This window comes from Gouania willdenowi, chromosome 9 (genome assembly GCF_900634775.1).
Source record: "Gouania willdenowi chromosome 9, fGouWil2.1, whole genome shotgun sequence".
Taxonomy (NCBI): Eukaryota; Metazoa; Chordata; class Actinopteri; order Blenniiformes; family Gobiesocidae; genus Gouania; species Gouania willdenowi.
The window spans coordinates 35,731,249-35,751,852 of record NC_041052.1 but is presented as its reverse complement, the minus strand read 5'-3'; the positions used below and the strand labels follow the sequence as shown (position 1 = coordinate 35,751,852).

Below are 20,604 nucleotides of genomic sequence, written 5' to 3'. Positions count from 1 at the left end.
GAGCTGATATGTAAAGCGCTTTGAGACTGCTTCAGTGTGGGGATAAAGCGCTATATGAAATCAAGTCCATTTACCATTTACCATTTAGCTGTGTATCGTATCGTGAGGTACCCAGAGGTTCCCGCCCCTAGTTATATTATGAATAATTGAAGACCTAATTGTAATTGACCCCATCACTGACTGTTGTTTGTTTTTCTCCCTCAGGGTGGAGTTTCAGAATAAATTCTACAGCGGGAATGGAGTGAAGTTCTGTCCCTTTTCCTTCTCGCTGCTGCCCTCCAGCTTTGAGCAGGACGTCTTACTGTGAACACACTGATGTGGAGGACTGAGACCAAACAAACCAGCAGTGTTCTGTGTTTGTGACGCATTTTCATATTTATTCACAGATTTTAACCGTTGACCAAACGTAACGTGAACTGAAACACTCCTGCTTAGGACAGAACCGTGCTACTGAGAAACGTCAGACTAATCTATTTGAGTGCCTTTTGTGTTGGAGTCGCTTTTTAAATGCAGAATGTTTCAAGGTATTGGCTCAGTTGTATTTGAAAGTGATAATGTTGTTGTCAGATATCTTTAAGTAAAGTTTTAAGTCAATAAATAGCATTTAAAAGCACACAGACCTCGACACCGGACTGCAAAAATGTCAAACGTTTCCTCTAATTTTTCTGCTTTTATTTTTTCATTCGTGTTGCTTCACTTGTTGTGGCAGATGTTTGTGTTGCTGATCAGTGAACCATTGTTTAGTCACCTTCTCTAGCTCTGATTGTCTTACTGAAGCCCAACCACACAACAGCATTGCAGTAGGAAGCTTTTATTTATACATTAAACAGTGATTTATTTTTGTCTGGGTTTAGGATCAGATGTAAATACTTTGACAGATTTATTTTTCTAAACGTGGCTTTTAAAATAACAGATGAATGTTGATGACTTTCATGCATTCACGATGTTGCCTTTGCAGCCGTCCCTTCGCTATAATCAACAACATTCCCCTCGTGGAAACGCTTAAAAATGACTCATTTGCTGACTCAACGCTCTCTCTCTGCTGCACAAACTTTAGGAGGTTTGATCCATTACCACTGGAGTGTCTGGAGTTTTTCTTTTGTCTTTTAGTAAGAGTATTTTTTTTTTTTTTTTTTTTTTTTTTTTTAAAGGTTTTTAATGAAACTGTAATTAAGGTGAATTACTGCCTGTATCATTTCAGTGCACGTTAGTTTAAATGCTGCAGCCTCTTCATCCTGAGATTGCAGCTCTGGGCCAGTTTAGCATCACCTGAAAGATGCTAAACTTGCTAATGACTCTTCCGGAAGCCAAGTTGTTCTACTTTTGATTGAGATGTTTTTGGTTTTTTTTCCTTTTTTCCTTTGTGTATCTATTCAGTTATATTAGTCCAAATAATTAAGATTTTGATTTGACAAACAAATCTGTTTTTTAAGACCACATTTTCAGGGTTAAACGACTATTTTTGTTCCTAACATGAATGAAGACGCTACACAGACGCTTTTAGTGAGACATTTTTGGTCCGTGTCCTAAAACTTTAGCTAACATTTCATGAGTTTGAGGATGAAAAGCACAGACTGACCAGAATAACACACACCCTTCTTGATGCTTATTCATCCGTGTGCTGGTTTTTATATGAAGCTCTTGTTTTAACATGTTAAATACAGACACATGGGCACTTTGTGAGAAATCAATAAAATACTGTCGGATTCCTACCATGGTTTGGAATGGGTCACTCATTTTTAATGATATTTAAAGTTTTGTGTTTTACTTTGGAAAGGACTTTAAATTTTCCACATCTGTCACTGCCAATAACATGACATGTAGTTTATGACAGATATTGTTATTGACAGTTTTCTTGGACTATGTTTGACAATAACTAGACTATGACTCATTTAAAAAGTGCATGTGGGCACAGATCTAATCAAAGCATATTCATATTTTGTTGACCAATAAAAACTAATGTTCACATTGGACAAAATCCAATCAGAACTACAGTACTTTAGTTACCTGAAAGGCTGGATAAACCATAATACTGTTATATCCTAATGTTATTTAGTTTTGACTATAACTAAAATAGTCCTGATGACAAAATTTTGACAAACTAATTTGCATCTCAGTCAAAAGACTGACTAAAACTAAATCAAAATTTGCTGTCTAAACCAGTGGTTCTCAACGTTGGGGCCATGACCCCATTAGGGAGGGGGTCGCCTATTGCCTTCAAGAAACTATTTTTTGAACTATTTGAACCCTTTTCTGCAACTACACCCAACTTTTTTTTTTTGCCATATTTTTGCTCCTTTTAATGTATTTTTTCTACATTACTCCCATTTCTGCCACTTCATCAAAATTCAATGCCTTTTCTGCACATTTTTTCCACTTTTCATGACATTTTCAGCAATTATAAAAGCTTTCCACCACTTTTTCCACCTAATATCCCATACAGTATATTGACCCATTATTGTCACTTTTAACCTCTTCTCTGCTCTGTTTTTGGCTACTCTAATGTGCAACTTTTTACCAATTTCTGTGGTTTTTAAAATCCCATTTCATATTTTAGTTTTGAAAGGACTGAATTGTTTACAGCTGTCACTACCAGTAACAAGCAATGCATTACAGTATATGACAGATATTGTGCTGCAGTGACTAACATATCCCACAATGGAATAGCATTCAAACTATGTCATTGGGGTCAATTTGAAAAATATACATTTTTTATATTTTTTTTTCTCATTTCACGACTTTTCGTAATTTTTTTTTTAAATAGAGGAAGGGTGAGTGAAACTTTTATAGTTACAAAAAAGGAGATAAAAAAACAAGTGAATGATGTTTATCTGAGCATTAACACAGGGAAGAACAAAAGCTTTGTGTATTTTTGTTGTTTGGTTTATATTTTTGTTTTATTTTTTGTGATGTTTTGTGTTTTTAATAATGATAAATCAATTTTATGTAGCACTTTTTTGGACACTCAGTCGCTTTACAGAATTAAGGGATTGTTCTTTCACGCCACACTTAGTGGTGGTAAGCCACTACTGTAGCCACAGCTGCCCTGGTGCTGACTGAAGATTGTCTAATGATTATTTTTTTTTAACAAACTAAACTTTTTTTCCCCCTCTTTTTGTAGATAAATGTACTTCACAACGTCTAATATTTGCTTTCATAATTGTAACACTAGATGGCAGCACAACCACGTGACCCCTATGGGACGTCATTTTTCCAGCTGTCTGTTATTATACTGTAAGTGTTTGAACATGAAATGCACTTATCATGTACCTTAGATAAAAATATGGTGTAGTTTGAACGCAGGGCCACAAAGGCTATTACACTATAGTTGGGTGACATTAGTAAAATGTTTAATGATGAAATAACAGGAGGCGATACTCGAAACATTTGCAACAGCTGAAAATTAATCAAATAATGGAAAATATACACAGTCGATAAAAATGTGTAAAAAATAAAAGAAAAAAAGATTCTTGTTCATTAAATGACAACCATGACTAATTAAAAAAAAGTACATGTGGATACAATTAAATCATATTCATATTTTTGTTGACTGTAAACTGTCATGTTCACATGGGACGAAATCCAATCAGAACTCTGTTTGTTTTTGGAAGTTGTCCAATCAGAACTAAGTTTGTTACCTGAAAGGCGGGACAAACCTTAATACTGTCAGGTTGATAAATGGTAATTCAAGCTTTAAAAATAGCATAAAACTGTATTACTGCCTTTTATTTTAGTCAACTATATCTATAAAATATATAATGGACTTAAAATCGAATGTTATTTAGTTGACTAGAACTACACTGTAACTGAAATAGTGATGACTATACATTTTGACTAAAACTAAATGCATTTTAGTCAAAAGACTGACAAAATCTAAATAATGATTTGCTGTCTAAACCAGGGGTTCTCAAATTTGGGGTGGAGACACCATTTGGGGACACGAGACACTGGGAGGTGGTTGCCAGATGCCTTGTAAAAACTAAATTTATTTTTTACCATTATTCTGCAACTATACCAAACTGTTTTTTGCCACTCTAATCTGTCATTTTTAACCAATTTCTGTGAGTTTTAAAACCCCATTTCACCACCATATTTTTTTTGTCATTTTCCTGCAACGACAAAGTTGTCATATTTTGATCTATTTTCCATCAATTTTTTTTGCCATATTTATGCTCTTTTAATGCATTTTTGAAACCCACTTTAAACCCTTTCCACCACTTTTCCCACCTAATGTTGCATTTGTTGACCCATTATTGTCACTTTTAACCTCTTTTCACCATTTTTCATTCTCATTTTAACCACAGTCACTATTTGTCATGCCCATAATTTGCCAGTTTAAACTAATTGTTCCAATATTCTGTACGTTGTCCACTCTAATTTGCAACTTTTAACCAATTTCTGCAGTTTTTAAAATCCCATTTCATCACCTTTTCCACCATTTTTGTTCACTTTTAATCATTTAATTTCTGATTAAAACAATGATTTACATGTTTAAGGTGACTATATTCTATGGTACAAATAATAAACTTCCTGTATAACAGTGGATATTATTCATATGAATAAATAAATGTGGTTATCACAGATTCATAGAACAATAGATCATCATTTTGCTGATTTTATGGAGGGACCCCAAAAATCTCCCCCCTTTATTCCCCCTTATAGATGGCCCTGTCTCCACATGACTGTTCTTCAATGTTCATGTCTGTGTTCAACCACCTTCAGGTACAGTGGGGGTCCCCGGTCTCTGCAACCTTTATTTTGGAGGTCGTGGGCTGATCCAAACAGTTTAGAACACTTTAATATTCACTCGCATTGATTCTGTAATACTTTCTTTGATCCAAACTACAGCAATGTGGCCTTTTTCTTGACTATATTTGTTCTCCAGGGGTTTCCCATGTGCAGTGTGTTCTTAATTTAAGTTTTTTTTTTTTTTTTTAAAGGGATCTAGTGGAGCTCTGAGTGATCATGGCTGCTGAGGTCAGCACGCTCTAAAGCAGGTGAAGTTTTCCTTAAAGAATTAAAAAGCGGCCCCTGAGGATCTGGCAGCTGGTGCTAGAATGAGGTCACAGGAACACAGAAATAAAAACCACAACCACTTTAAAACACGAGGCCTGCAGCATAAATCATGCAACTCTGCGTATGGGCTTTAATCAGGGACGTGCTCTCATAATGAAGTGATGGAAATTGTTGTGTGGGAAACGACAACAATGTGAAACAAACCCATAAAATGTCTCCAATAGCACAAAAAAATGACTATAAATATACACAAAAGATACAGAAAAATACACGAAATGACAAGAGAATACACCAAACAAATAATGAATGTTAACGTTTCATTTATTCAGTGAACTTTTTTTTTTTTTTTTTCAGGAAATGTACTTTATTCTCCAGTTGACGTGTTTTCGCTGTCATCTGTCTGAATAAATTAAACCTTAAGATAAAAGACGTCAAAATGAACTTTCTGGAATTACTACGCGGAAGACAAGGACACATCAAAGTGATTAGCAGACACCTCTGAGGAAGACTGGCAGTTTTCTGAAAATCATTTTGGAGGCAAATATCCCTGGGGTCAGACTGACCCCAGGGATAAAATGTGTTACAAATATTTGAGGATAATAGCAAAGTTAAGATCAGCCTTGGAATGAACCAATACGTTAATAGCCTGATTTATAAATATGGATGTTATTTTTGGCTTTTCTTCAGTGTTGAGCTGCTTTTTATCTCTGTGACAGACAGTCTGAGGCGTTTCCTGCTCAACACCCTCAATAAAGTGAGAGAAAGTGGATGAATTAATAATATGATTAAAAAAGTAAACGTTGCTTATTGCCATCAGAGGATAAAACTTAACGGTTGCAACAAACTGGAGGTGACTGCTCAAAAAAAGGACAGACCTGATCCAAGCAACGTGTTTGTGACTGTGAATCATTTCCTAAATCCTTCTGACGGGTACAAAGTGCTCTCAGCTTCTCCTGACTGCACACGTTTACATTTCACCCAGGAAACTCTTTTTAATGCATGACACATTACATTAGCGTGTATGTGACCTTCTCAAGCAGCCAGGCTGATTTCAAAAGCTTTGATACATTTAGTCGGACTTGAGTTGATCTGTGGTTTGGTTTATTGATGATATTTAGCTTCAGTTTGGATCAGTTTCACATTTAGGTTCAGTTGGTTTATTGTGCAATGATGTAACTAAACCCTGAGGTTTTTGTTGACCTGTGTCTACGCTAGAAATGAAAAAAAAACTCAAGTGTCTATAGTTCAGTCATCCTCAGATCAGACAAACCTGACTATAGTTCCGTCACTTCCTGTGCGCATGCGTAGTTCCGTCACTGCCAGACCTTTTCTAGATAAGCGTAATGTGCCTGTGTTACCACCGTATTTTTTTTTCTTCATTTTAACATATTTAACATGACAAATTCCACCTTTAATAATATATATATTCAAAAAAGAAACATTTGGCTTAGGGTTAGGGCTAAAATAAAACTGACGGAACTATAGCTGAAGAACACGGGTCCGGCAGTGATGGAACTACCGACATTCGGCTTACTGCGCATGTGGACGCACAGGAAGTGCCAGAACTATAGTCAGGTTTGTCTGAGGTCCGGACCAATAGCATCAGCCTTAACAAAAATGCCTTTATTATGGGCGGAGCTCCTGGAGCAGATAAGACACGCCCAGGTTGTACTACAAAATCTCCAAAGAACAATCGATGCTTTGCTAACTCGCTACTCAATATTCACTATGGCTGTGTACGAAATCACATACTAACGTACTATTCATACTAAGTGTGAATGAGTATGTAGTGCGTTCACATGAGATAGTTAGGAAAGTTTGAGTACATGAGAAATACCCAGATGTATACTACGATATATGAGGACAGTTTTTTAAGTATGCACGGTGGGCCAACCAGTCACATGCAACTGCCCCATGATGCATTGTGAGCGGAATGTAAAATCGTCCTGGGACCGGCTTCAAGCTAAAACTCAAACATCCCCTTTTCAAAACAAAAGCATTTCTTCTTGTCTTACTTCAGTTTAGCTCTTATTTTGACGTTAACCAGAAGTTTTGTCAGTAGTACAATGGACGGTCTCAGAAAATCTCTGAAATGTTGGAATGAAATGTGTTTTCGTGAGTTTTATGGATCAAATGATCACATGTTAATGGAGGAACGCTTATTCACTGTGTTCAAAATCGCATACTAACATACTACACACTATATATATTCAGTATATACCGCCTACTATTTACTGTTAGTATGATTAAGATGATGAGCGTTCCCACTCAAGTATACTTTCAAGTTTCCCAAGATGCATTCTGAACTTACAGCGACAAAAACACTGAGGCTAAATATCTCCATCTTTGAAAACATTATTAGTGAGAAAGTGACCAAGTAGAATATCAACATGTGATCATTTGATCCATAAAACTCACGTAAACTCATTTCATTCCAACATATCAGAGATTTTCTGAGACTGTCCATTGTGACACTGACAAAACTTCTGGTCACCTTCAAAATAAGAGCCTTATTTACAAAAAAGTTAAAAACTAATGGAAGACAAGAAGAGATGCTTTTATTTTGAAAAGGGGATGTTTGATTTTTAGCTTGAAGCCGGTCCCTGGAGGGTTCTACATTCCGCTCGCTATGCATCATGGGACGGTTGAGTATGACTAGTGTGCACACTTCAAAAATGTCCAAATATAGTATACATTCGCGTGCTCAGTCTTTTCATACTATCTAATGTGAACACACTACATACAGATTTTGACGTCAGACTAAGCATGAGTAGCATGTTAGCAGTCTGTATCTCTTTATTTACAATTATCTCAATCCAGTCTACTCACCACAGATTGTAGAGTTCACAGGTGCTAGTTTTAATTGGAGGGGCGGGGCTAACAGTGACGTACAAAACCACCAAAACGTCACATACTGCCGTTCTCTGTCAATAGCAAAATGAAATTGTAATAGTCAGGTTTCAACACAGTTTTAATACTGGGGGAGTTAGTTTTTGGTGTGTGTCCTCTCAGGTGTGCCTCGTTCACTGATTGCCCCCCTACACTACTTATGTTTGTGTATGATTGTGCAAGATTTGGTCTCTTCCTTTTATAAGTTTCTACCTGAGATGTTTACTGTATGCAAGATTTATTACCAGAAATAAACATGGGGGGTGAAAGTAACTAGTAACTTTTGCTTTGAGTACGATTCACTTGTGCTACTTTTTATTCATACTAGAGTAGGATATATCAGTACCCTTATATAGCCTTTATACCTCAGATTCCTTCACATACTGTAAGAACATTTCTCAGCTCATGTTCTGCATCTCTCTCCATCAGTATAAACGCACACACTGTGGATAGAGGATGTGCTCCTGGTTAGTGTGTAAAGTACATTGTCAAACTCGAGGGCCGGGGGCCAAATCCAGCCTTTGGAGAATCATATTCGGCCCGCAGGAGAAAGAAAAATGTTCGAGAAAGGATGAATCATTGTGTAAAAGAAACTAAACAATATTTGCAGGGGCTCACAGTTTTACCAGTGCTTTTTACTGTTAAACGGATGTCAAATTATTACAACTATTAAAGGTGCCCTTTTTAAAGACCCTCCCTCAGAGGAGCTAACAAGCTAACGTTAATCTGACAGCAACGTCACAGTAATATAACATGGTCTGTTAAAAGCATTTTACTGTAGCGCTTCTCTCTCTCAACTCTCTCAATGTGCACACACCTCAGCAGCAGCAACAGCTCAGGGTCACTTTCAGCAGCCACACAGAGCCACAAATCAAACATCATGTAAATCAAGCAGCAGTAATTACCTTTCAAGCAGAAAAGTTACTAATTCCATCTTCTACTCCTCCAGACCATACACTGTAAAAAAGACAGCGCTCTAGCTTCGGGGAAGGGGCGGGGTCTATGAGCAACAGCTGTCAGACAGCCCATCAAACACAATCCTGACTCTGATTGGTTCTTTTTGCTCGGTCGTGGTGCATTCTGGCAATCTGCCAAAGGCAGCAGGGGGACTCAATGAGTTTGTTTTTTTCACACAAACTACTAGTTTGATGTAAAGCTGTCCTTACATAGTGACAGCTTTAGTAAATAAGACAAAAGGTCACTTATAACAGTTGCAGACTGCACCTTTAAAACTCTTCTTAAAACGCACTTGTTCACTTTGGCCTCACTTACTCCCTTTCGCCTGTTCTGGTTTTATACCTCATGCACTTTTACTTTTTTATACCAATGCACTTTTATTCTGATGAACCTTTTACTCTGACAGACTTTTACCAAACCTTATGTTTTTAATGATAACTGTGTCTGTCCTGGCTCGAATCATTAAGTGTACTTAAATGTTATGTGGGGGGCATTTGCAATTTTGTTGTGCGTTGTACAATGACATTTAAAAGATGATTCTTTTATCCATTGTTGCTTATTGTGTGCTGTTTACATATTTTCTACTGTTTTTACCTCTCATCTAATTTATTGTTTTGTCGATTTTATTTTATTTTTTATTGTAAACCACTTTGGTGAGCCTTGGCTGTTTAAATGTGCTATAGAAATAAAACTGACCCTGACATAACATTTTCCTTAACTAAATAGAAATTGGTCACAATTGCTTGGATATTGTCGGTTTCTTACATATTGTGTATTTTCTACATATACAAGGGAAAATTAAGGTACAATAAGGTTGAAATTACTAATTTTCCCACAGAAAATCTGTGGCCCTCTTGAAGCCCTCTTGGGTTTTTTATTTTATACAGATGCCTTTGTGGGAAATAAATTAAGTTCCAATTGTGCAAGATTTCCTCTGTTTCTTTTTAAGTTCATACATGAGATGTTTACTGTATGCAAGGGAACCATGGCAAGAGTATGAAACTTTTACTTTGAGTACTATTTAATTAGGCAATTTTTTTTTTTTTTTTTTTTTACTTGTAATTGAGTATTTTAAGTATGAATTACTTGTACTTGAGTACAATTCCAATCAGGTAACAGTACTTCTACTTAAATAGGATTTATCCGTTGTCTTTACATATAAGAATTGGAACTGAGTAAAAAAAAAACACGTGTGTGTGTGTGTGTGTGTGTGTGTGTGTGTGTGTGTGTGTGTGTGTGTGTGTGTGTGTGTGTGTGTGTGTGTGTGTGTGTGTGTATAAAGTGCTCTGCTGGAGGCTGATGAGAGGAAAAGGCGTGTTCCCAGTCATCAGACCAGTCACTACCATTACTCTGTACTGGGTGGGTATATATGGGAGTCAGTGCTGGCCGTCAGAGGATGCTCGTCCCGTCGCTGTGACAGGCAGACAGACTCCGGTGGTGAACCAGTAGCTGTTGTTGGTCCCAGTCCAGTCCGGTGGATGCAGTGGTATAATGGGAGCTCACCACCACCACCACCGCCACCACCACCAGTCACTGAGCGTGTCCGCGCTGTGCGTAAAGCTCGTGCCGTGGACGCTCCTCGCGCTGTGCATGTGCGCTGCTGCAGACGCGACCTGGAAAACAGGACTTTATAAAGGCTTCTCAGGAGGGACTCAGCCTAGCAGAGAACACACCTCAGTGTACCAGAAAAGGTGAGAATGTGTGTGTGTGTCACTGTGTGTGTGTTTGTGTGTGTCACTGTGTGTGTGTCTGTGTGTCACTGTGTGTGTGTCTGTGTGTCACTGTGTGTGTGTGTGTCTGTGTGTCACTGTGTGTGTGTGTCACTGTGTGTGTGTGTGTGTGTGTGTGTGTGTGTCACTGCGTGTGTGTGTGTGTGTCACTGTGTGGGACTACCATCATACACATCCGTCTCATTGTCTCTGACAGTTGGTTTCCTTTTCCCTGTGTTGGCACCTCATTTCCCTCTGTTGTTCTCCATCCACATTGTTATAAACAACTTCACTTCATACTTTACTTCAAACTTATTTTAGTTCAGGGGCCAAACACGCAGCAGTTTGGGCCACAGATTTTACATGATGTCATTTTTATCATTATTCTGCCCCAGTTTGCGCATATACATAAAACACAAAATATTAGGGGTGTCCCGATCCGATATTGATATCGGATATCTGTCCAATATCAGCCAGAAAAGAAATTTTTATTTTTATCGGACTGCATCAGAAATCTCCGACATAAGCGCTCCGATAAGTTTTTGTCGTTTCTGTCCCCGCCCCCTCAGGAGTTGTTCCCACCATATACTGACAGTAAAAAATAACTGAAGTGAACTTGAATTATTGACTATTGTTCTCTGTTTGAGTGACATCACATGATCAAGCCTTTTCTAACATTCCACACTACAAAATAAGTAATAAAAAAAAAAAAAAGTATGATTCGTGCTGATATTGTATCGGATCAAAATCGGTATCGGTCAATACACAAGGCTGCAATATTGGTATCGTATCAGCAGTGTGAAGGTTGTATCGGGACATCTCTACATAATGTGTAAGAAACCGACAACATCCCAACAGGAACTTTTATTTCCTACATTTATTGTGACCAATTTCTATCTAATTAAGGAAAATGTTATGTAATATTTTGATGAAAATGGAAACGTTTTGTACAAATTTTAACATTAAAAATGACTGCCGTCGTTAGGGGTGTGCATTGCCATGAGTGTGACAATACGATACGATTTGTATGTCGTGATAGGATATATCCCGATACTAAACAATATGATTGCGATATTAATAATTACAAGTTACACTTTTACAAGTACGAAACAGCACAAATTAAATATCATTTATTTCATTTAACTAACTGTCATTCAAGTACCAATATCAAATCTGTTAAGTTCTGAAATAATTTAAAAAAAGTAACCACACATCTATAAAAGTGCCCAGTATAGTTTACAGTATTAAAATAAAGTACAATCAACTTCCAGCTAAAATGCATTGAGTAGTGATGTAGTTTAACAAGGTCTGATGTAGTTCACTGACACCTAGTGACTGGGCGTTTACGTGCTAAGCATATGTTAGCAACATTAAATGTTTGTTTCATTATAAAACATGATTTAAAAAATGGATTTTGACATTTTTTGGATCGATACGATGATCGTGCGGTTAAATATTGCGATATCTCGCTTACTCTATTATTTCTTAAACCCTAGCCATCGTGTGGTATAAGCACCGGGAAAACTGTGACTCCCTGCAAATATTGAGTTTCATTTACACCATGATTCATGTTTTCTCTGTCATTTTAACTTTCTCCTGAGGGCCAATTTGGCCCCCAGACCTTGAGTTTCACACATGTTCTTTACACACTGACATGAGGAGCACATCCTCCGTCTACAAAGTGTGTGCATTTATACTGATGCAGAACAAAAGTTGAGAAATGTTCTTATGTGAAGGAATCAGAGATATAGAGTACTGATTTTAATTCAAAATATCCGTGTCCCGTTAGGGGCTCCGAATATTTTAATTCAAAATAGAAAAAAATCTCAGGCTCTAAGTATAGCTACATTTATTAACTCTAAAACTCAGAAAATAACCTTTATTCAATGCTGTTTAGGCATCGTGCATTACGTTTAATCTGATTGGTCGGCTATGGTGTGATGCATTTGATTGTTGTCTGGTTGTTTCTTTTTTTTTATATTTTCCTAATGTCCGTTGATCATTTTAAAACAAAAAAATAATAATTTGCTCGGTAACGGTTGGGTGTAGAAATGTAATAAATGACTTTATTTCTTTTAAAATGTACTTAAGTACTTAAGTACAAGTAAAATGACTGATTTAGAAATATACTCAAAAAAGTACAATGACCCATAAAAGCAACTCAATTACAGTGACGTGAATACTTGTAATCTATTACTTTCACCTCTGAAAGGAATCCATGCAGAAATCATAACCTGTCTGTGTCTCTGATTTTTGTTGAGGACCGGAATCAGAGACCCCCCCCACCCACCAGGAGGTCCTCTGATCTGGGCTTATGAACTGGTGACGTGTGCAGGTGGCTCTGATAGCACTGCAGGCCTCTCTCCATCATACACATCATCTCTGTCACTCATAGCCAGAGTTTTGTGGACATGTTTATCAAACACATGATGAGTCCAGTCCAACCAGAGAACAGTTTACACTCACTTTGCTGCTGCTCGTGCAGAGAAATCTGCAGCTGCTTCTTCAGGAGAACACGTCTCTGTCCGCCTGTTGTTCGGAACAACTCTGTGATCACTGGGGGTAGTTGTTGGCTGGAGAACCAAAAAAGTAGGGATGTCCCGATACAACCTTTTCACGTCTGTTACGATACCAATATTACAGCCTTGATTATTGACCGATGTTGATACGATATCAGTACGAATCATACTGTACATACTTTTATTACTTATTTTGTAGTGTGGAATGTTAGAAAAGACTTGATCAAGTGACGTTACTCAGAGAACAATAGTCAACAATTCAAGTTTACTTAAGTTTTCTACTGTCAATATATGGTGGGGACAAAAGCAACAAAAACTTATCGGAGATTTTAGATGCAGTGCGATAAATTCCGATATTCGTTTTCTGGCTGATATCGGACCAATATCCAATATTGGATTGGGACACCCCTACCAAAAAGTGCGAAAGATGGAGGGTGTTCACATTTTTACATTTTCAAGATTTTCCTTCTGATAAGGAGCATTTAATTTATATGTTTTTGTGTCTTTGAATCCAACAGGTTGTGATTATAGGGCAGCTTGTATGAAAGTGATTATTTTACTCTTTTTTTTAATTGATTTATTTGAATTTCTTACATGATTCAGCTTTGGCCTGTTAGGGGATCCCAAAGCTTAAAGCTGAGGTAGACAATCTTTTTTTTTTTTTTTTTTTAATCAGATAAAGACAGTGTAGAGTAGACCAGTGGTTCTCCCACCTGCGCCCATTGACCCCCCCCCCCCCCAAATAATCCTGACAAATAACACATTTTTAGAATTTATTGAACTGAGAAGTGACATCACATTTCACATTAAATCCAGCCATTCATTTTCAGGCCTGCTTTGTCCTCTTTCAGGGTCTACTGGTGCGTAACTCCAGCTCACACTGGGGGCTAGGAGGGGGTACACTCTGGACAGGGAGCCAGTCCATTGCAGGGCAACACACACAGACAGACAGACAACCACTCGCGTTCACTCCGACGGGCAATTTAGAGACTCCAATCAACCTAAGTCATGTTTTTTTGGGGGGGGGAGATTGTGGGAAGAAGCCACTGTCTACAATCTGTCTACAGGACTCCACATCCCACAATGCAATGCATGAAACTTTTTCAACAATGTCAATAAACTAAGTTTGTAAAATGGAGATCAAACTAAACTTTTGAGCAGCAATTAGAGCTGGGCGATATATTGAGATTCAAGATATATTGAATTTTCTATTTGTGGCGTTATAGAAAATTACAATATCGCTCGTATTGATTTTTTTTTTTATAGCTTATCTTGTTTTAAAATGCTTGTTTTAGGAGTCGCTGCTTTTGTTACGTCTCAGAACAGCATGAAAAGCTCAGTTAGATGGATTACTGAGGGCGTCCTAACCCAGACCTTCACCTAAACAAGCCACACTACAGAACTCACTCACACGTGCTGTCCCATAGAGGAGAAAAAGGCTAAAGTGGCACATATTGTGCAGCTGTTTGTAATTAAATGTGCCTGTGTAGCATTTTTTCATCAGCAAATTTCACCTAGAATTGTGTTTCTGGTCAGACTTTTTTGAGTTAAAAATATTTATATCGTATATTGCTATTTTGAGAAAAAATATTGAGATATAAGTTTTGGTCCATATTGCCCAGCCATAGTGGCAGTTTCAGAATCAGAATCAGAATCAGAATCAACTTTATTGGCCAGGGGTGAATGAATACACACGAGGAATTTCTTTTGGTGACCTGTGCTCTCTCAGGTAGTATAACATTAAATAATAACAATCAACTAGAATAAAGAAAAATAAATAAAATAAAGAAAAATAAAAAGAAAAAAGAAGTATAAACATAAATATAAGAGTAGTTAGACTAATATGTGCAAACTAAATAAAAATAACAAGATAATAATAATAGTAATAATAATAATAATAATAATAATAATAATAATAATAATAATGAATAAAATAAGAATACAATAATAATAATAATAAGATAATAGTGCAGTAGTGCATTGATGAGTAGTGCAAATAGGTGAACAATTAAATGAAAAAATTATGTCCATGAACATTCACAGTGACAAGGTTGTTCCAGGGTTGATATGCTTAGTTCCAGGTTATATCACAGTAACAGAAACAGGTCCGACACTCTTTGACTGTTTAGTGTTGATCAGAGTGACAGCCTGAGGGAAGAAACTGTTTTTATGGCGGGAAGTTTTGGCGTACAGTGATCTGTAGCGTCTGCCTGAGGGGAGGAGTTTAAACAGATTATGTGCAGGGTGTGAGGGGTCTGCAGTGATGCTACCTGCCCGTTTCCTGACCCTGGACAGGTTTCAACCTTTTACATCTTTTTTAGAGCAAAGGCTTTTGGTTTTATTGATGTATGAAGCCTACACTGTTGTTTTTCTGATATAAAATGTTAAAGTCCAGCAGTTTTAAGAACATCTAACCTAAAGCAAAGTCTGCTGGTGAGATTTAAGAAAGCAGTTCTTTCCAAATATCTTAGTTTTTCATTTTTTAATGGATTAAATTGAAGATGGGGGAAAGGAATCTGCTCCAGGATCATGTTCATTAATGTGTCCCCTCAACAGTTCCGTCTTCACACAGTGATTAGCCAAATCAAAGGGGATTAACAACTCTCCTCTAAGCCCTTGACTGGTGCGGTCACTATGTAGCAGAGCTGATAAAGCATTCGCTCACCCTTGTCCTCCCTAATGACTGTGCATTAGTGTGTACGCTGGGTGCATTGTGGGGTCACCGAGGTTCTTCCTCTTTTTGTTTTTATCCTCACTCAGCAGACCCGTCACGTTCTGACAGGACGTCTGAGCCCTGATTCCATCCTAACATGTTCATATTCTCACTAAGCATGGGAATGAGCTTGACTTAGAATCCAACAAAGCTGAGCGGCTTTAGATTGAAGAATTTAAATGACTTCATCATGTGGCGACAAAGAAATATATTTAAATATGAAGATGAAGTTCATGCCTTCATCTTTATAATTGCTACATGAAGCTTCATCAAGCTTCCGAAACGAAAAACGTTGCTGAAGAGAAAGTCTTTGATAATTATTTATGTGAATAACGCTGACCTACCGTTAGAAGAGATCTAAGTTACTCCAGATATCAGGACTGATCCACTGCTCACAGTGGCAAACACTTTATCAAATCCTTTTCTTTAATGGTGCATAATAGACAAAAGTAACTGGCGGCCCTCAATTTAATTTTGTGCGACCCCCAAAATAAATGAGCAAAATGACTCAAAAAACAGCAAAAATACACTGGAAAACTGTGCACATCATTTGAAAGACATTACAAAATGACTCAAAACACACAAAATGACGACAAAAACACACAAAATTAGAAAAAAAATTACACGATGACTGCAGAAACCTACAAAAAGATGAAGAAAGTCTTATATATATATATATATATATATACTGTATATGATAATTATTTATGTGAATAATGCTGACCCATCGTTAGAAGAGATCTAAGTTACTCCAGATGTCAAGACTTTATCAAATCCTTTTCTTTAACGGTGCATTATAGACAAAAGTAACTGGCGGCCCTCAATTTAATTTTGTGCGACCCCCAAAATAAATGAACAAAATGACTCGAAAAACACAAAAAACTGCAAAAATACATAGAAAAACTCCAAAAAACAAACATTAGAAAAAAATTACATGACTGCAAAAGCACACAAAATGACTGCAAAGCCACACAAAACTAGAAGAAAATTACAAATGACGGCAAAAACCTACAAAAAGATGAAGAAAGTCTTATATATGTGACAATTATTTATGTGAATAATGCTGATCCACCGTTAAAAGAAATCTAAGTTACTCCAGATGTCAGGAATTATCCAGTTTTCAACTGGCAAACACTTTATCAAATCCTTTTCTTTAACGGTGCATTATAGACAAAAGTAACTGGTGGCCCTCAATTCAAATTTGTGCGACGCCCAAAGTCAGTGAACAAAATAACTCCCAAAACATAAAAAACAGCAAAAATAGACAAATTTACTCAAAAAAAAACAAACACATAATACGACTCCAAATATACAAACAGAAAGTAAAATGTCACAAAAAATGCACACGAATGACTCCAAAAACTCAAAATGACTGCAAAACCACTCAAAACTTAAAAAAGTCACATCATGATCGCAAAAACACACAAAATGACAACAAAACACACAAAATTAGAACAAATTTCATCACTGCAAAAACCCACAAAACGACTGCAAAAAGACACACAATTTGGAAGACTTTACAGAATGACTCAAAAACACACAAAATTACATCAAAAATCAACTGAAATAGAAAATATTGACTGCAAAAACACCCAAAATGACAACAAAACACCCAAAATTTGAAAGACATTACAAAAGGACTCAAAACACACACAAAATGACATCAAAAACACACAAAATTTGAAAAAAGTTACATAATGATGCCAAAAATCCACAAAATGACAAAAGCACACAATATTTGGAGGACCTTACAAAATGACTCAGAAACACACAAAATTTAAATGAAATTAAATAATAATAATTAAAACCACAAATAATGACGACCGAAACACCTGAAATTGAAGAAAATGTTATAATTTATAATGTGGCCCTCAGATAACACTAACACATTTTTGTGGCCCCGCTGTTATAAAAGTTTCCCATCTCATTCCCATTTTGTAAATCTAATTCTTTGTTTAAAACCCATTTGGTCATTTCAAGTACTTATTTGAGAAAAGATCTGTTTTTTTCTTCTACTATTGAATAATTAGTTAATGTTTTAGATTTAAAGCTCTTTGTTTTGAGGGGTTACTTTAAGGTTTCGATAAATCTATTTGATCACACTTCATAGATAGATCAAAGAGATGCTGTAAATGTATAAATGATCTGAACGGATAGTGAAGATATCACAGGTTGACACTGTAAAAGTCTACAGTGATGACTTTTACTCACTGTTCAGTGCAGAACTCCAGCTGATCTCACAGTTCAAACACGTTAATGGTTTTACATTTAATTAAAGAAATGAAGTGATGTTTTGTGCTTTAGCATCACTGCCTCACAGTCGTGTGACGTTATGATAGATGATGGATAGAAATAGGAAATAGGTGATGTGGTAATCCTGGTTTTTGTGTTCTTTGTCCTCGTGTAATAAATCAGGGATTCCCCTTAAGGGACATGAGGACAATGCTTAAAGAACAAAGAGACATTTATCTGTCTGTTTTGGGAATGGGATACCTGTGCACCTGACACGTTGTCTTCTCCCCAATAGTGAATGAAAGACACAAAACCAGAGCAGAAATGCTGAAATGGGCAGTTTTGGCCTAGATTTATATAGTCACGGTTGCACAAGGCACAGGAGATGGTTTAGGCTCACCAGTAGGGCTGTCATATCCCGATACATAGGTCACAATACGATACGATGTATCCCAATATTAAAGTATATGGTGATTATTGCGATTTTTTTTTTTTTTTTTTTTTTAAAGAAACAACTGATCTGCAAATGTGTACACCTTCATGAGAACTTTATGTGTGGAATATATTTTATTGGCATGTTTTACACTCAAAACATTGGCTTTAACATGCCATGTGCCAACAAGTTAAAATAAAAAAGTAACATACAATCTGCCTTTGGCTTTTAAACCAACTTGGCTTTAGTGTGGCTTAACTGAGGTATACTGTATGCTGAGAACAGCAAATAAATGCAGAAAGTTACTACTTTCTTTTTAGATTTTATAGAAAAAACACAAGCTGGTCAACATGTCCAGGTTTCACGACTTCTTTGTACAGTTACAAATAGAGGTGTCCCGATCCGATATTGACATCGGATATATGGATTTTATCGGACTGCATCTAGAATCACCAATATAAGCTCTCCAATGAAATGTTCCGCTCCAGCACTTCTATCCATAGGTGACTGTGGTTCACACTCCAACAAAGTAACATACTGTTGCTGACTATTGTTCTCTGTTTGAGTCACATCACATGATCAAGCCTTTTCTAAAACTCCATACTATAAAATAAGTAATAAAAGTATGTATGATTCGTGCTGATATTGTATTGGATCAATATCGGTATCAGCCAATATGCAAGGCTGCCATATCGGTATCATATCGGAAGTGAAAAAGTTGTATCGGGACATCCCTAGTTACAATGTCTAGAGTACAGTCAGTGCTATTCTTTACAATTTTTCAATCTTTCTGAGATATATATATGTTATTGCTAATTCTGTATTGAAATAAATACTAATTTTCGGAGTTTCTGCTTTTGCTACGTCTCAGAACAACATGAAAAGCACATTTAGATGAATTTCTGAGTGCGTTCTAACCCAGACCTTCTCTAAACAAGCCACACTACAGAATTCACTCACATGTGCTGTCCCTTAGAGGAAAAAAAGCCAAATGTGGCACATTTTGTGCAACTGTTTGTTAATAAATGTGCTTGTGTGGCATTTGTCATCAACACATTTAAACTAGTATTGGCTTTGTGGTCAGACTTTATTTAGTTAAAAATATTGATATTAATATCGTATATCCCCATTTTGAGAAAAAATATTGATATGTGAGTTTTGGTCCATATCGCCCAGCTCTAGTTTTCATGGTCTTGGTCTCAACTCCTAAAAATCTTAGGCTGTGTTCAAAATGTCGTACTAACTTACAACTCATGTTAAGTCTTATGTTAAAATTAGTATGTCGTACGTTTCAATTAGAAAGTATGAAAAGATTGAGTATGTGAGAAATACCCAGATGTACTGTATACTATATGGGAAACATTTTTAGTCATACAACCGACCCATGATGCATTGCGAGCGGAAAGTAAATTGGTCCTGAAACCTCCCCTTTTCAAAATAAAAGCATTTCTTCTTGTCTTCCATTACTTTTTTAAAAACAGTTTTGTGAATAGGGCTCTTGTTTTGAAGTTAGTTTTGTCAGTAGCACATAGGAGGGTCTCCAAAACTCTCTGAAATGTCGTCATCGAAATGTGTATACGTGAGTTTTATGGATCAAATGAGCACATGTTGATATTCTACTTGGTCACTTTCTCACTTCAAATGTTTTCAGAAGTTTCAAAGATGTAGAATCAACAGTTATTTAGCCTCAGAGTACTTCAGGTTTTTGTCGTAAGTTTGAAATGCATCTTGGGAAACTTGGAAATATACTTCAGTGGGAACGCTCATCATCCTAATCATACTTATAGTATATAGTAAACATTATATACTCATTTAGTTTGTCGTGTATAGTACAGAGTGTGACATTTCAAACACAGCCTTTGTCTTGTCTTGATCTTAATGAGTCCTGGTCTCAGGCAAGTCTTGGTCTGTGACAGTGTGGTCATACATTTTATTTTATTTTATTTTATTTATTCAGTTTATTTCCGACATGGTTGCATTCACAGAAGTTATGTTATTTCTTTTTTGTTTTTGTTTTGTACATGTCGAAAAAGGAGACGAGAGAAGCAGTTTGCTTATCTAGGTCCCGCCCCCTGTTTAAAACACAGAAAATTTACGTCAAAGCTTGTCTCTCTGGTCAAACATGAAAAAAGCCAT

At 36.6% G+C, this 20,604-nt stretch overlaps 2 protein-coding genes across 7 annotated transcripts in view; both read left to right on the top strand.

Moving 5' to 3' along the window:
* The window catches only part of atp6v0a2b (ATPase H+ transporting V0 subunit a2b), a 35,241-nt gene extending 33,563 nt beyond the window's left edge, over window positions 1–1,678 (top strand). Inside the window, exon 20 of the mRNA XM_028458334.1 lies at window positions 205–1,678. Coding sequence (XP_028314135.1) covers window positions 205–307 — 103 coding nt within the window. The 3' untranslated portion in view covers window positions 308–1,678. The remainder of the gene's footprint in view (window positions 1–204) is intronic.
* An 8,509-nt stretch (window positions 1,679–10,187) lies between these two features.
* Window positions 10,188–20,604, top strand: part of emid1 (EMI domain containing 1) — a 119,880-nt gene continuing 109,463 nt past the window's right edge. For all 6 annotated transcript variants that reach the window (XR_003674855.1, XM_028458356.1, XM_028458354.1 and 3 more), the window contains exon 1: window positions 10,188–10,553. Coding sequence is in view for 5 of the 6 variants with exons in the window: in XM_028458356.1 (XP_028314157.1) it covers window positions 10,354–10,553 (200 nt within the window). In the remaining variant the exon portion in view is untranslated. The remainder of the gene's footprint in view (window positions 10,554–20,604) is intronic.